This window comes from Podarcis melisellensis (genome assembly GCF_964234715.1).
Source record: "Podarcis melisellensis genome assembly, chromosome: 9".
Taxonomy (NCBI): domain Eukaryota; kingdom Metazoa; phylum Chordata; class Lepidosauria; order Squamata; family Lacertidae; genus Podarcis; species Podarcis melisellensis.
In genome coordinates, this window is record NC_138541.1 from 56,458,016 (window position 1) to 56,472,429 (window position 14,414).

A 14,414-nucleotide genomic window follows, 5' to 3' on the forward strand; every position below is an offset into this window, starting at 1 on the left:
TGCAATGTCACAGCATTGCTAAAACCCAAATAGGAACAATCATAACACTTTATTTGGAACCTACTGAAAATCCTGGATCTGTGAGTTCAGCGAATCCTTGTGCTTGGGCTCAGAAGTTAAATCAAGCCCAAAAGTGGGGCGTAAGAAAGAGAAAGGCTTTCTTGGTAGACTGCATAGGAGAAGACCTATCTGCTGTATGTTGTAATATTTTATTTGGAATAGCCTTTGAAGATTAGGTTAATTCATTCCAAGTGCAAAAGCTGGTCGAATGCATCAAGCAGAGTTTCCCAGACTTGGGTCTCCAGCTGTTGTTGAACTACAACTTCCATAATCCCTAGCTAGCAGGGCCATTGGTCAGGGGTTATGGGAATTATAGTCCAAAAACAATTGGAGACCTAAGTTCAGGAAGCCCTGCATCGAAGTATACTGGGACAAAGAAGCAACAGCCACTTTCATTGCTAGTAACCAAACTGGTTTCCTTAGACTTAATTTAATCTCTTTCTTGACTAGCTGGTTGCTTGTTTTGTTTAATTTTGAACAGAAAATAATAAACTTTCCATTCTTTGCTGTCTAGGCAAAAAGAGCACTGGAAGGAGGAGCTTGTTCATCCAATGAAGATATAGATGAAGACAAAGTAAGACGTTCTTTAAAACAATTGGGAAGGGAAAGGCCTGCCTTCAAATCTCCTTCTAAATACAATATTAATCATTTGTTGAAAAATCATTTTTCTAGCCACCTTCATTTCACTCAAATAGTGAGAAGCAAGATCGCTGAATTCAGCAAAAATTATGCTCCTAACTTTCCGTGAGCAGAATTCCACTCAAAGGATATTCCAGCTGGTGGAAAGGGGATGTTTGACTTTCCGCTAATTCCTTTTTCCCTGTGATGGTCCCCTTCAAAAATCTGCTCAAGAAGGTTGGGAAACACTATGGAAGCATGCCACTGGGGACTGCAGAGGGAAATTAAATATCTCCCTCTACCTTTTAAAAGTTGGGAGTGTCCTTTGGATTGGATTGATCCAGCAGAGGGTCTACTCTGGTGGAAGGGGTGTAGCTGTAATTTTTTCTACTCTCCCCTCCCCTGCTGCCCCCAACACCACCTCTTGTGCTGTAGCAGAAGGTTTGTAGCAGATTTGTGAAGTCAGGGGGATGTAGAGGCAGTGGTGAATTGACAGAATTCTGTCAGTCCAACTTACTGTCTATCACTCATAGTGTCCCCTAAGGCATCAGCCCACTTGGTGTGTAATACACAATGAACAGAAAATGACATTTGGGTCTCTGTTTATTTTCCTTTTCAATGGCATGGAGCAGCAAGAAAATTGGATCTGAACATTAACAGCCTACACAGTGCCCCCTTGGAAGCTCACAAACGGGGCATAAGGTTGCTGCACAACCTCTTCCAAAAGAAAACAGTTTAGGTGTTTGAGTTCACAAAACATCTATTTCTTCTCCTTAGTGGTGTTGTTGACTTATACAATTCTGCTGTAGCATTACTCCGTCCAGTAAACAATATGAGATGTGCACTCATTTATGTCTACTGTAAATTAAATATGAATGCTGTAACTTTGACATTCCAGGTAAGATTCACTTTCTTTATGTCTAGGACAAAGATGAAACTGAAACTATTAAGCAAACTCATGAACCTGCAATATTCAACAACAGGGAAGTCCCAAGAAGTACAAGATCAGATGCTTCTGACCAGGAAGAAGAAGAGAGTGAAAGTTGTCCAGTATCCATAAGTAAGCAGTATTCATTGCTTTGATAAGCAGCTTCACACAACAGTGTTGTAGCTTTATATCAGCCATTACCAACCCATCACCCTCCAAATGTTTGGGGAAAACTCCCATCTGAGCTGCATGGGACTGATGAGAGTTGTAGTCCCAAACATTTGAAAAGTACCAGGTTGGCAAAATCACCAGATGTATGTCTTCCCATGCAACATGTCTTCAGATAAAAAATTTCCTTATTGGACTGGCCTATTCGTGAGTCCAACTGAGACAGTAGCCTCAGGAGGCAGGTAAGGCTGTGTGTTTCTGGAAAATTGGATCTCCGCCTCACAGGGTCCCCTGCTGTCTGGTATTTCTGCAGGCCAAGGCATGTAGCAGCTTCACATGTGGGGCAGCGTCCTGCTGACGCAAGACTTCTGAGCGCTCTGCACTGCCACCGCTTTGCCTTGCTCTAAGAAAGCTGAAGGGGAGTTTTTCCTCCCAGCAGTGCATTTACAGGAGGCGGCTAGAAGACCATCTGTGCTGTTTTTGCTCCAATGCAGCAGAACCCAAAATATTAAGTTGCAAAACTCCCAACCCCAAGACAAAGAAGTGGCATGGTGGTAGTATAGACAGCCTCTCGGCCACCTCACCCAGAATGCATCTCTCTGAAGAAGAATTTCTCTCCCTTGACCCGTTTTGGAGTGTGTCAGGAAAGAGAGCAGAACGGGAGTTACGCACTGTTGTTGCTGTAGGCAGAGGTGGATGGGAGAGAGAAAAGAAGGAAGAGGGGCTGTTGCAGGCCAGAATAAAAGGATTAGAAGGAATGATGTCCACAGCAGCCTTTTACTTCTGTATCTCCCTATGGAAAGAAAAGCAAGGTGCTCATCAGTTTTAAAAGCAGTTTGGACTAAATAGAAAGAGCCTCAGGTGGGTTCCCTTTACTTTTGTGGTCCTCAATGGCATTTGGATGACTACCTTGGTTCCTGTGGATGCTTACATTAGGAGTAAGCCGCACTGAATATAGTAGGATTTATTTCAGAGGAAACACGCATTGGACTGCTGTTAAATGACCCATCTACAGTGCACAGCATGCCTCACATTCTCAGTTTTTCACATCTAAAAGTATTTTCTATTATAATTATCACAGCAGCCTAAATCCAACACAGAGCTAAGCTTGCTTAAGTCCATTGAAATCAGTAGACTTCAGCATGACTGATTTTGTGTTGGTTTAGGTCAGTGTGGTCTCTAGCGGTAAGAGGTGCAGAAAAGATGACCAGAATCCAAAGACCCACAGAACTGGTTCTGTTCACTAAAGTTGTTCTGAAACTAGCCAGATCAGGGGTCCCCAAACTGAGGCTCGCAGGCCAGGTAAGGCCTGAAGGACTCGTTTATCCGGCCCGCAGCAACCCCCGCCGCCCACTCTTACCGGTGCTGTGCTGCACGGCTGCCCACTTCTGGGTCGGAGGAGCACTGGAAATAGCTTGTGCGCAAGCGTTATTTCCGGTGCACATCCAGGCCGGAGGAGGCCCGTGCACATGCGCACAAGCTATTTCCAGTGCTCCTCCAACCCAGAAGTGCGGTGGAAATAGCGTATGGGCATGCGCCCTCCGGCCTGCCACATGATCAGCGCTGAAGACACCGGCCCACGTTTGGAGCGCATGGAGCGCTTTTTATTCAAAAGAGAAATCCTCCAAAATATCACTAGGCATGCCCACATACTGCATTTTGCTATATGTTTCAAAACTTAATTTCACTTAACTTTAGGCTTGTCTAAAGCAGAAACCCAGGCTTTAACTAATTATGGAAGTGGGGAAGATGAAAACGAAGATGAAGAAATAGATGAATTTGAGGAAGGACCTGTGGATGTCCAGACTTCCCTCCAAGCAAACAATGAAACTACAGCTGAAAATGAACAAGAGCAGGTATTGTGATTGACGAAGCACAGTGAATTTCAATGATGTATTTCTTCAAAATACCAACTTGTGGGGTGTTTTGTTTTATAAAGAGCTAAGTTGGGATTGATCAGTTTTCCCTACTTTCAGTATCATCATTCTGATATCCTCAGTGACCTATATTTGCTGAATATCATTTGGAAAACTTGGCTCATGACATAGTTGTTAAAATCCATTTGAACAGTCTGTTGTACAATGGAAAGATTTATTAACCTGCTTAAGTGGATAAAAATTCACAAAACTTGTACATTTGTCTAAAGGTGGGAGACTTGGAGATCCAAATCAGCTAAAGATGGGGAAGAAGGTGGTGGCTTTATTAATTAATCAAAGTCGTATATAAAAAAATCAAAATAGAATGTGTTGAGGATGTTAATGAATAAATATTTCAGTGTTTACTCAGCAGGATGTAGTGGGAAACAATTTAATTTCAAAAAATTCTAGATTTAAAAGTGCAAGAAATGGTATTCCTATTGACTGGATAATTTAACTTGCCAACACAAGTCATTGCAGAAAACCCTGGAGCTTTATGTGCTTATATTTAAACCCTCACACTTTTACCGTCTTGATCAGCTTAAACATCATTTCCTCACAGGTTTTGCAACCCAAACCGGAGAGTCCAAATGGTTGCCAGATGTTGCCTACTGAGGACAAATCTGGAACTGATAATGGTAAAATGATTGTTAATCGAAACTGATTTATCTGCAATTTTTGAAGAAAGAAATGTGGGGAATGAGAACATTTCAAACTACTGTGGCCGTGTTCATAACTATACTATGTTGTAAGATCTATTCCACCGTTGCCAAGATAGGATGAGCCTGAAGTTCACAGGTGAAATAATTAAAAGGAATGCTTTTTCTTAAGCTGACTAATAATATTTCACTCAAGTGCTGTTGCAACAGATATAAAACCTGCTTCTGTTCAGAAGTTCTAACTTAATGAATAGTTTGTGCTGATGAAGATAAAGGATAACAGACAGCAAAGGCGATTACATATTCTGGGCAGATGTCTGAAGTCTCAGTGCTTGTAAGATGTAGCATTCCTGCCTTGGGAGAAACTTGAGTAATGTTCACATGATCTAAGCTAGGTTCAGCTCCTTTAAAACAACAAGAGGGGTTGAATCACTAAATTGAAAGGGGAGGGAGAAGAGAAGATGCAGTAAAAAGTTGTGTGTGTTTGCTTTTTAGGTGACCAGGATTTACCTGCTGCTGTGCCTCAGTATCTGAATGTATTAGAAGATCAGCAACCTTCAGCTGCAAGAGGTGCCGAAGATCTTAATGCCAGTGCTGCATTAACATCTGAAGAGCCAGACTCTTCATTAGCAGTCAATGAAAGCCAGGCGTTGGACACACTACATGGGGAAACCAAATCTTCATCAGGAACTCCTGAAAGCTCTGTGGTTGGCAGTCCCGATACAGAGTCTCCCGTATTAGTGAATGAATATGTATGTATTACTCGACATCAGGTGCCGTTTTGTCATTTCTTTATAATATAAGCTTATTTAACTTGTGTAACAAAGTGGATCAGAGAGTGCTCAGTCTTTGTTGCTTAGTAGGCAAGACAGGATAGTTTAAAAGCTGTAATAGATTTTAGAGATGCATTTGTGCATGGCTCTAAATTGCTTTGGAATGCAGTTTTGCCTAAAAAGCATTGTAAAAGCTGAAACCTTTTCCACCCTGCCATTTTATTTTTAGCATTGTTCTTGCTGCTCAGAACATGGAAGCAAGAAGGAGGGTCCACATAATTCCCCCCCCCCATTCCCATAGGGAAATATAGGTTGGCTCCATAGTGCCCACCTAAGCCCTTTTGTTCAGACCATAGCTGTCAACTTTCCCCTTTTCTTGCGAGGAATCCTATTCGGAATAAGGGAATTTCCCGTTAAAAAAGGGAAACGTTGACAGCTATGGCTCAGACCAGTTCCTGCACTCAAAAGAGCAGGATTTCCCACCTTTAAAAAACCAAAAACTATGACCTTGATTGGTGTGGTTTTAAAATTTTCATGGAAATCCAAATTACAAGACAGTTTAAAATATTCTGCCAACAGGAAACTGGCTCTGGAAACGTCAGTCAGAAATCAGATGAAGATGACTTTGTAAAAGTTGAAAACTTGCCCCTTAAACTTGCAGTCTACTCAGAGGTACGTTGCTTGAAATTCATCTTATTGAGAGGTGTAGAGAACAAAGATTTTATTTAATGTATCACTCACAGGAAGTGAGCAATGAACAGTAATTTTTGAAAATTAACGCGTTAATCTGTTTCCAGGAAGAGTTAATGAAAAAAATGGTGGCAGAGGCTCAGTCCAACAGTATCACTGAAGAAATACTCTCTGGTGCAGAAAGTCATGGTGAAGAATTAGTAGGAGATCCTCAAATGCTGAAGGAACCTGGTGAGAATCTTCAGCTTCCTTCCACATGCTTGTCTATCCTTGCATGGCTCAACTCCTTTTATTTATCTTAAGCTTGCCGTAATTCACTCAAGTGCTGTTGCATAAGACTTGACGTGAGTTCAAGTAGTAGGTTCAAGTGGATTCAAGTAGGCTTGCAAAAGGAGGGATCAAGATTCAGCAGTTCACTTTATGTTCAAACTTGTGACATTTTGACTATTAGTTGAGGTATGGGGAGATTTTTATATCCATTATGCTAATTTAGCTTGCTCTGATCCTGTGCAGGTGAGAGTTGGAGAGCACCCTCTCTGGTCCCTTTCTTCTGTTCTTTAATTTTATTGTGGGGTCCAGAATGCTACAGGTGCTACCCCACTAATTTCAGCAGGCTAAATGTGGTTAAATTAGAGGTCTTCTCAAATGAATGGGAAAGGGTGAGCAGAAGGATATTATAAAGTGCATCTGGGACACTCACGGAATTGGTCATATATATCTGTGCTGACTATAATCTGCAAAATGCTGAGGGAAGCCCTGACCAAACATTTATTTTTTAAAAATGTATTATTTTATTGTTTCTGAACAATGATCAGTGTTTTCTCTTTTTACAGAGACTACAGGAGCCCAAAGTGCATGAAAATGACATCCAGGGCTCTTTCTTGGCCTATTTCATCTGCAGTTGCATCTAGAAAATTGCTACTAAACTTCATGTGTTCTAATCTGTACAAAAAATGTAAATTAGTTTTTCACACATTGCCTTTTAGAATAGGCATGCTAACTCCGCCCCCTGCCCCCCATAAAGTCTAAACAGCTAAAACTGAGTTTTCAGTCTGGCTGCACAGTTCGTTTCTGTCTTGTCTTTTTTAAAAGAAATTTTATTGTGATTTTAGCAGTTTTAAAATGTAGTTTTAAATAAAGTTTGACTTGTACATAGGTGTGGATATGACGCTCTGTGAACAGACAGGTGTTAAAAGATTTAAGGAGATAAGCGGTATTGAATCATGTCTTTTACTTCATTGCCGCAGTTTATTAAGTGTAAAACTTCCTTTTTTCCACAGGACCAAAGTAGTGGGTTGGATGCAGAAGTGTCATCCTGCATACAGAAATGATCTTCCAGTCAGTGGCGTAGCGTGGGGGGTGTAGGGGGGGCCGGCCGCACCGGGCACAACATCTGGGGGTTAGTGTTAGGGGGCGCAAATTACTTGCCTTGCTGACAACCCATGCTACGCCACTGCTTCTAGTCATGGAATAACTCTTGAGTTAGAGCAGGGGCCAGGAATCTTCGATCCCAATTCAATTCAGTGTGCCAGTTTAAACTTTTCTGTCCATGCCAAATCCATGATGGGGATGAAAATTACACACACCCTCACCTATCAGATTGATCGAGTGGGGATGGATGTGTGATGAACCCCTGCCTCAACAAAACCAGATTTTTCGATGGACTTGTCAAAACCAACCCCAAAGCTGTCAATCTTTTCTTCTCTTTACAAAAAAAGGACTTTCGACAACTTTGGGGTTGGTTTTACTTTTTTGAAAGATGGCAATTCAACAGGTGCAGTATCAGGGCAGCCACGCATCTGGATGGAATGGGCGTGTCCATGGTCTGAAAGTCCTTTTTTTTTTGTAAAAAGAAAAAGAAGATTGACAACTGTGGGCTTCGTCTAAAAAAGAAAAAAAAGCTTGACAGCTTTGGGGTTGGTTTTACTCTTTTGAAAGATGGTAACCCTAAAACACTGTTTGGTCCGATCAGGCAGGACTCTGACGTCCTGTTCTCACGGTGGGCAAGGCTGCTCTCCCAACCTATGATTCCCTATAACCGCTATTCAGAGGCATTCTACCTACCTCATTGGAGACTAGTGCATAGCCTTATCATCCATGAATTTGTCTAAACCCCTTTAAAAGCCACCCAGAATCTCAACCACCTCTGCATCTAATGATCGCAAATTCCCAGTTTATTCATTTTGTCTGTCTGGAACCTGACGACATTCAGCTTCAAAATTCTGTAAACATCAGATTTGATACTGTAAAGCAGTGTTTCCCACCCTTGGGCCTCCAGCTGTTTTTGAACTACAACTCCCATCATCCCTGACTAGCAAGACCAGTGGCAAGGGATGATGGGAATTGTAGTCCAAAAACAGCTGGAGGCCCAAGGTTGGGAAACACTGCTGTAAAGCATGGACCTACATGTTGACTCCAGCTACAATGAGCCTCAGGCAGCACGGCTGATGATCAAGGATTATAAGACTTGTAGTTCAGCGCAGGGTTGCATGTTTCTCAGCCTTATTTTACAGGTACAATGCAGTCTAGGGTCAGCCCTATTTTTAGCTATGCAGATTATATGAACCACCTATGCAGACCAGCTGCTTGCTGTTGATCCTGCCAGTTTGCCATAGGAAAACAAGTTGTAGATGGGTTTGCCCCTCTTCTGCCATGTATCCTAAAGGATTTTGGGTGGATAAGGTATTACTCAAGCAGAATAATGAGTCACTTGGGAATTAAAGGATAGATGGGAGAAACCCCTAGCCAAAAGTCTTAAGAGCAATACTACTATGCCCTGAGGGCCTATGCAGTGCAAGATATTCATGAAATTAATTACAGTGGGAAGAAGCCTTTCAAGTGGTCAGATAAGAAAAACAGGAGGATTTGGTGGTGGTGGTGGTGTCAGCTTTTTTCCAGTCCAGGGGCCATGTTGCCTCATGGGCTGCATGTTCATGATGGGCAAGACCGGGAGCCCAAAGTGGAGCAGTAGATGTGACTGTTTCAGCCAAACAAAAGTTGAGACGTTTCTATACCTCTCCATCCAAGCAAGAGGAATTGTCACAGTTCAAGGACACCTTTCAACTAGGCAAAAGTAGTCATGGAGGGCATGTAGAGCCAAGTTGGTTGCTGCTGTTATTTGAAACCCAATATGTAGGTTTTTCACTACAGTGGGACCTCGGACGTTGAATGTAATCTGTTCCGGAAGGACTTTCGACCGGTGAAATGTTTGAATTCCGAGGTGTGGCTTCTGATTGGCTGACAGCTAGGCTTTTTGCAGATGGGAAGCCGTGTCGGATGTTTGGGTTCCAAGGAACGTTCAAAAACTGGAACACTTCCAGGTTTTCAATGTTCGGGAGCTGAAATGTTCAGGAACAGAGTGGTTCAAGAACCAAGGTTCCACTGTATTATGTGCACATTAAATATAGGGAAGAATCTCAGCACTGTTAAAAGAAGCGTGAATTCTAGCACATACGGCTTTCATCTTCAAAACAAAAAAAATTCCTTCCAGTAGCACCTTAAAGACCAACTAAGTCAGTTCTTGGTATGAGCTTTTGTGTGCATGCACACTTCTTCAGATACACTGAAGGTGCTACTGGAAGGAATTTTTTTTGTTTTGACTATGGCAGACCAACACGGCTTTCATCTTGTAAGGCTATATTAGCTGGTGGAAAAGTTCTGTTGGTCGAAATTTACCTTAAGCCGCCATTTGTTCTATACGGAAGCCCTATTTGCAAACAAAAAAAGGTGCCATTTTAGTTTTAGCCACTCTTAGGAAACAGACTTAACAATTTAGAGTTTGCCTTTCTGCACCAATGCAACGTTAACCCTGGCTTCGTCTTCCACTGGTAACGCAGTAGCACTTCAGAGGGAGAAAATATCAAGGCAGTGAAACTGGGGTATGGGAAAACCTTGTTTTCTAAATAGTGAACTACAATCACCTTAACCAATACAGTGTGGGCAGGTTGGTTGGTTGGTTGGTTAGTTAGTTAGTTAGTTAGTAGGAAAAGCAGTAGACTCATGGATGCTACACACCTACCACAGTATTATACTACATCAGAATGCTGCTGTCAAGCCTAATTCCAGCATTGGGAGGGGCCCCTGTGGGCTCGTATGTCCCTGAAGATGCCACATCAGCCACCCCTGCTGTGGATATTTTTCAAGAGTAGACTTATACCTTAAAGTGTGAGAAATGTGGAGGATCAAAGTCCCCAAAAGAGCTTCCAGCCTTAGGGGATGAACTGCTGTCTCTTTAATTAATCCAGTAGGCGTGTTCCCAGTACACTCTCATAATAATATACAATAATATATCACCAGTAATCCAGCATTAATTATACATTTTCCAGGGATTAGCCTACCATATAAGAATATGATGCCAGCTGGGGATAGATTTAGAAAAATGTAAATAGGAACTGATGCTCAGTTGGTGTAGCAAAACCTTTTACAATATTGGTCTTAAGTATGTAAAGCTTGTCAGCCACTAGACCCTTTGTCACCTTCAAAAACCACCTCCTGACAGCTGAGGGACACAGCAAAGGGATGGTATCCACAAAACACCACTCCAAAATACCACAAACCACTTTGACGTAAAGAACAATGGGAGCATGACATATGAAATTAAACCTACCCAATGGACTAGAATGTGGTCTAAACCTCCCTTTAAATCCATATCAGCGAAAAGAAAATAACTCACTCTGAAACTCACAGATGATTCATAACACCACAGAAACTAGAACTAATATGCCCAGGAACCTCACCAAGATGTTGGAGAGGCTGTACCTGCACAGTTACATACCTCCACATGTGGTGGAAATTCCTTAAAATCTAATCTTTCTGGATAGCAGTCCTACAAGAGATAGCGAAATAACTCAACAGGTATTAGAAGTCACCCCAGAACTGGCTCTGCTGAACATCTTCCAAAATCATGATAGCTCCACTCATACAGAGCTTATAACCCACGTACTCTCAGAAGCCTCATAGCCAGACACTGGAGAAACCTGTCAGGAGTAAATGTGGACCAATGGTATCAAATTCTACGGGAAGCGGCCTTACTAGAAAAGCTAACCAATAAACCGACATGGCGACAAATAGGACGTCTTCACCCCAGTATGGCTCCCCTTTATCACATAACACAGCCCAACAAGACAAGAATCTACCCACAGCATATGAATCAATATGGCTGACCTGACCTAACAATCTCCCCCCATATGTAAACAAACCCCACTGCAGACAGCCACCACACCCTGCCCCCCAATACCTCTTACTGCCAAGGAAATGTAATAAAGAGAAAGAGAACCTACCCAGTTGATGCTTACACAAAGCCCCACACATACACTATGCAAAAAAATAGAAGTCTCACCATTCCCCCTTCCCCAACCTTATACTGTACTCAACACTAAGGTCTCACAACAAACATAGCTGATTTGTAAGAAAGACCGGACAACCTGAAGAGAACAAGGCATGTACTTTTGTAAATCAAAATATTTAATAAAAATAAATTTATATATTTATATAAAAGTATGTAAGCTTGTGAAGATGCTATTTGATACTTCAGTGCAAGATATTAAGCCAGCACTAAATGTTTCACATAATCCTCAAAGGTATTACTGGAGGGTTGCTTAAAAAAACAAAACTTGCCAATTAATGTGGGTTGCAGAGTTTATTCTACAGTATATCCTTTCCTTTCTGCTTATTCAAATACATAAAGACCTAGACAGACATGCTTGCATACAGAGCATTTATAACTACCTTTCTGTCAAGGCCTCCAGGGCAGCTTACAATTTCTAAATATCAAATCAAGCCGATGATGTAAAACAAACTGGTCATTGGGCTGGGCAGGGGAACAGTGGCACTCAGTTCAATTGGGTAGGCCCTGATATTATCTTAGCCTGTGTGCCTGTCTCCCTTCTTGCAGGGCAGTTGATGTCTGACCTGTTTTTTTAGTTATTAGAGCAAATGGCAGAATCTCTTGCTCAACTGACAGCCATTCAGGAGACAGTAAATTTCCTATGAAGCACAGCTAGTAGCAATCACAAGACTCCATAAAGGCCACTTTCCATCAGCATTTTTTGCTCTCCTAACCCCCTAAGCCATAGCCAAGCACAGCATCTAATGACTACAACTCAAAGAGAGTCTTACTCTCTTCACTGCAGAGAGAAGGCAACTTTGATGTGCTTTTTAAAAAAACAAAAAACTAACTTGCTAACTGGACAATCGCCATATTGGAGGTTTTGTGGACGTAACTCTATTTTTGCTTAGTAGGTTTCCTTGAGAATAAAAAAGGATGCCAACCTTAAGCTTGCAAGGCACATTATATATATCCTCTTACAATTCATACAATTTGGATTTACATTTGGATTTTTAAACAAAAATGCAAAAGTAAACATTCCTCATTTCAAAATAATAGACTCAACCTCGCTTGACTTTTAGATTGTCAGTTAATCTTCCAATGGAAAACAAATTGACTGTTATAATTGACATATCAAATGCCATTCTTAAACAAAAAGCACAGTAGGGTTTATCCTTTTCACCTGTATTACAATCCATTTGCACAAAGAGGTTCGTGCAAGCCATCAACCTGGTCCATGTGCTTACTCAAAGACAGAATGGAACACCTCCTGCCCAACTTTAATGTAGGCATCTCGCTCTTCATCTGTCATAAATGAAACAAGCTCTGGGTTTTCACTCACTTCACTGTATAAGTGTGGCCGTCCAGCCACAATTACGGTCGGATTTAGAACTCTTGGCTCCTGATTATTTTCTAGATCACTGCTGGTGGTGTTGACTGCAGTTGGTTTGGCCTCTTCCTCGGACTCACTGGTGTCGCTTTCTGACTGCTGGGGTCCGTTTTTGTCAAAACAAGGGGTTTTTCCCGACACAGAGAAAGGGATTGACTCGTGGATGAGTAGAGTCCTTAGTACTTCATTGTTAATGGAAGGTTTCTTGGGAGAGTCTGCCACATCCTTAGGCATTTCTAGTGGGGGGGGGGGAGAAATACAGTTAAGGGAGCTCTTCACCATGTTTAACCTACCATCCAAATTGAGAGCAAAACTTGTTCCAGAAGGCACTAGATCTAATGGGGTCAGGGTACACTCAGGGAGGTGACTTAGTCCCCTTTGGAGAGACTGCAATGGCTACAGAGAGGAGGGGAAAGAGTTCGTAATAGCCATTTCTAGATTCCACAGGGTAAGGAATCGGGCAGTGCTTTGTTTTTCACTTATCTAATTAGGTCCCCAGTGACAAGTCGAATTGTGCAGACACAGAGTGCCTCTGAAGCAGGTCAGAGCTCTTCTACCCAGAGGTACAAATGGAAGTCCAGTCTCGTAGCTGGTGAATGCCCTTGTTGAAACTGTGTGTTGTTCCTTCAAAGAGAAGAAGCCCAAGATATTGGGATCTCTCTTTCTGCAACCCCCTTGAGTACTGTGAAACATGAAAGCAACTGGGCTTTAGTTTGTAAAAGAAGGGTTTATTAGCGTTGAATAAGTCAAGCCTCAGTGAACCATCATTCCTATAAATAAGACTTTAGCAGTGGCAAAACCCGTACCAACTCAATTGCTCTGGAATTGGACTAATATGTATCTATATTCACCGCCCCTGTAATTTATGAGAAGGTGGTCAAGAAAATAAAATAAATGCCGGCCAAGTAAATATAGTTTTCCACCAACTCAAGCTGCATACTTTGCCACAGTTGGCTATGCACCCTAAAGTTTCCTCAGATAAATGATGATCATATTGGGTGTGCCGCTTTCACAATTGAGCAACCATAGCTTGACACTAATTTATTGGGGTTTTCTAGGAATGGGATGCTTGAAGCCAACGCATGAAGTGTCTTCACACTTTCCTCTTGCAACAGCAGCAGTTGCAGCCAATTGCAATTGGCACAGGCAGGGTGCTCACCGGCCTTTTCATTGCTGCTGCTTGCCAAGAGAAAGCAGGGCAAAGCACAAGGAGCTCAAATCTGTGTCAACACAGCAGAGCCAACCCAATCCTCCTTTGCCACAGCACACTCGGCACCTTGTCTCTCTCCAAAACTGGCTGTGGCACAGCTTGGGAAAGCAGGTGAGCAAGACCTATGCTGGACCACCTACTGCTACTGGTTAAGTCAACCTTACCGTTTTTAGTTGTGGACCATTTGCAACTTCCTCCTGGGTCGACTGCATCATTTACAGTGGTACCTCTGGTTATGTACTTAATTCGTTCCAGAGGTCCGTTCTTAACCTGAAACTGTTCTTAACCTGAAGCACCACTTTAGCTAATGGGGCCTCCCGCTGCCACCGCACAATTTCTGTTCTCATCGTAAAGCAAAGTTATTAACCCAAGGTACTATTTCTGGGTTAGCGGAGTCTGTAACCTGAAGCATATGTAACCCAAGGTACCACTGTACATTTATTTTGTTTTAGGATTTATAGTGCGATGGCCACTGGCTGTAAGCATTAAAAAACAACAATTCTGATGGCAAACGACTGCTTTGGTGATGTCCACCTTGCCACAACATTGACTCCTGTTTGCTCTCGAGTATCTGCACCTAACCAAATGCTGCTTGAGAGGTACTGCTGCTTTAGAGGTTGGGTATGAAAACTCGTTTGAACACTGGGGAGCAGAGTCTGGCCAGGGCGAAGTGTCC

The 14,414-nt window shown here is 42.3% G+C and overlaps 2 protein-coding genes across 16 annotated transcripts in view; one reads left to right on the forward strand and one right to left on the reverse strand.

Moving 5' to 3' along the window:
• PCM1 (pericentriolar material 1) overlaps positions 1-6,963 on the forward strand; it is a 45,660-nt gene extending 38,697 nt beyond the window's left edge. For 12 of the 13 annotated variants that reach the window (XM_081924286.1, XM_081924281.1, XM_081924291.1 and 9 more), the window contains 8 exons: positions 575-634; positions 1,603-1,738; positions 3,473-3,630; positions 4,253-4,328; positions 4,845-5,101; positions 5,702-5,794; positions 5,920-6,043; positions 6,646-6,963. In XM_081924286.1, the coding sequence (XP_081780412.1) occupies positions 575-634; positions 1,603-1,738; positions 3,473-3,630; positions 4,253-4,328; positions 4,845-5,101; positions 5,702-5,794; positions 5,920-6,043; positions 6,646-6,671 (930 nt within the window). In that variant the 3' untranslated portion in view covers positions 6,672-6,963. The remainder of the gene's footprint in view (positions 1-574; positions 635-1,602; positions 1,739-3,472; positions 3,631-4,252; positions 4,329-4,844; positions 5,102-5,701; positions 5,795-5,919; positions 6,044-6,645) is intronic. The other variant, XM_081924290.1, reaches the window with a different exon arrangement.
• A 4,468-nt stretch (positions 6,964-11,431) lies between these two features.
• LOC309377374 (general transcription factor IIE subunit 1-like) overlaps positions 11,432-14,414 on the reverse strand; it is a 51,491-nt gene continuing 48,508 nt past the window's right edge. For all 3 annotated transcript variants that reach the window (XM_081924579.1, XM_081924577.1, XM_081924578.1), the window contains exon 5: positions 11,432-12,764. In XM_081924579.1, the coding sequence (XP_081780705.1) occupies positions 12,382-12,764 (383 nt within the window). In that variant the 3' untranslated portion in view covers positions 11,432-12,381. The remainder of the gene's footprint in view (positions 12,765-14,414) is intronic.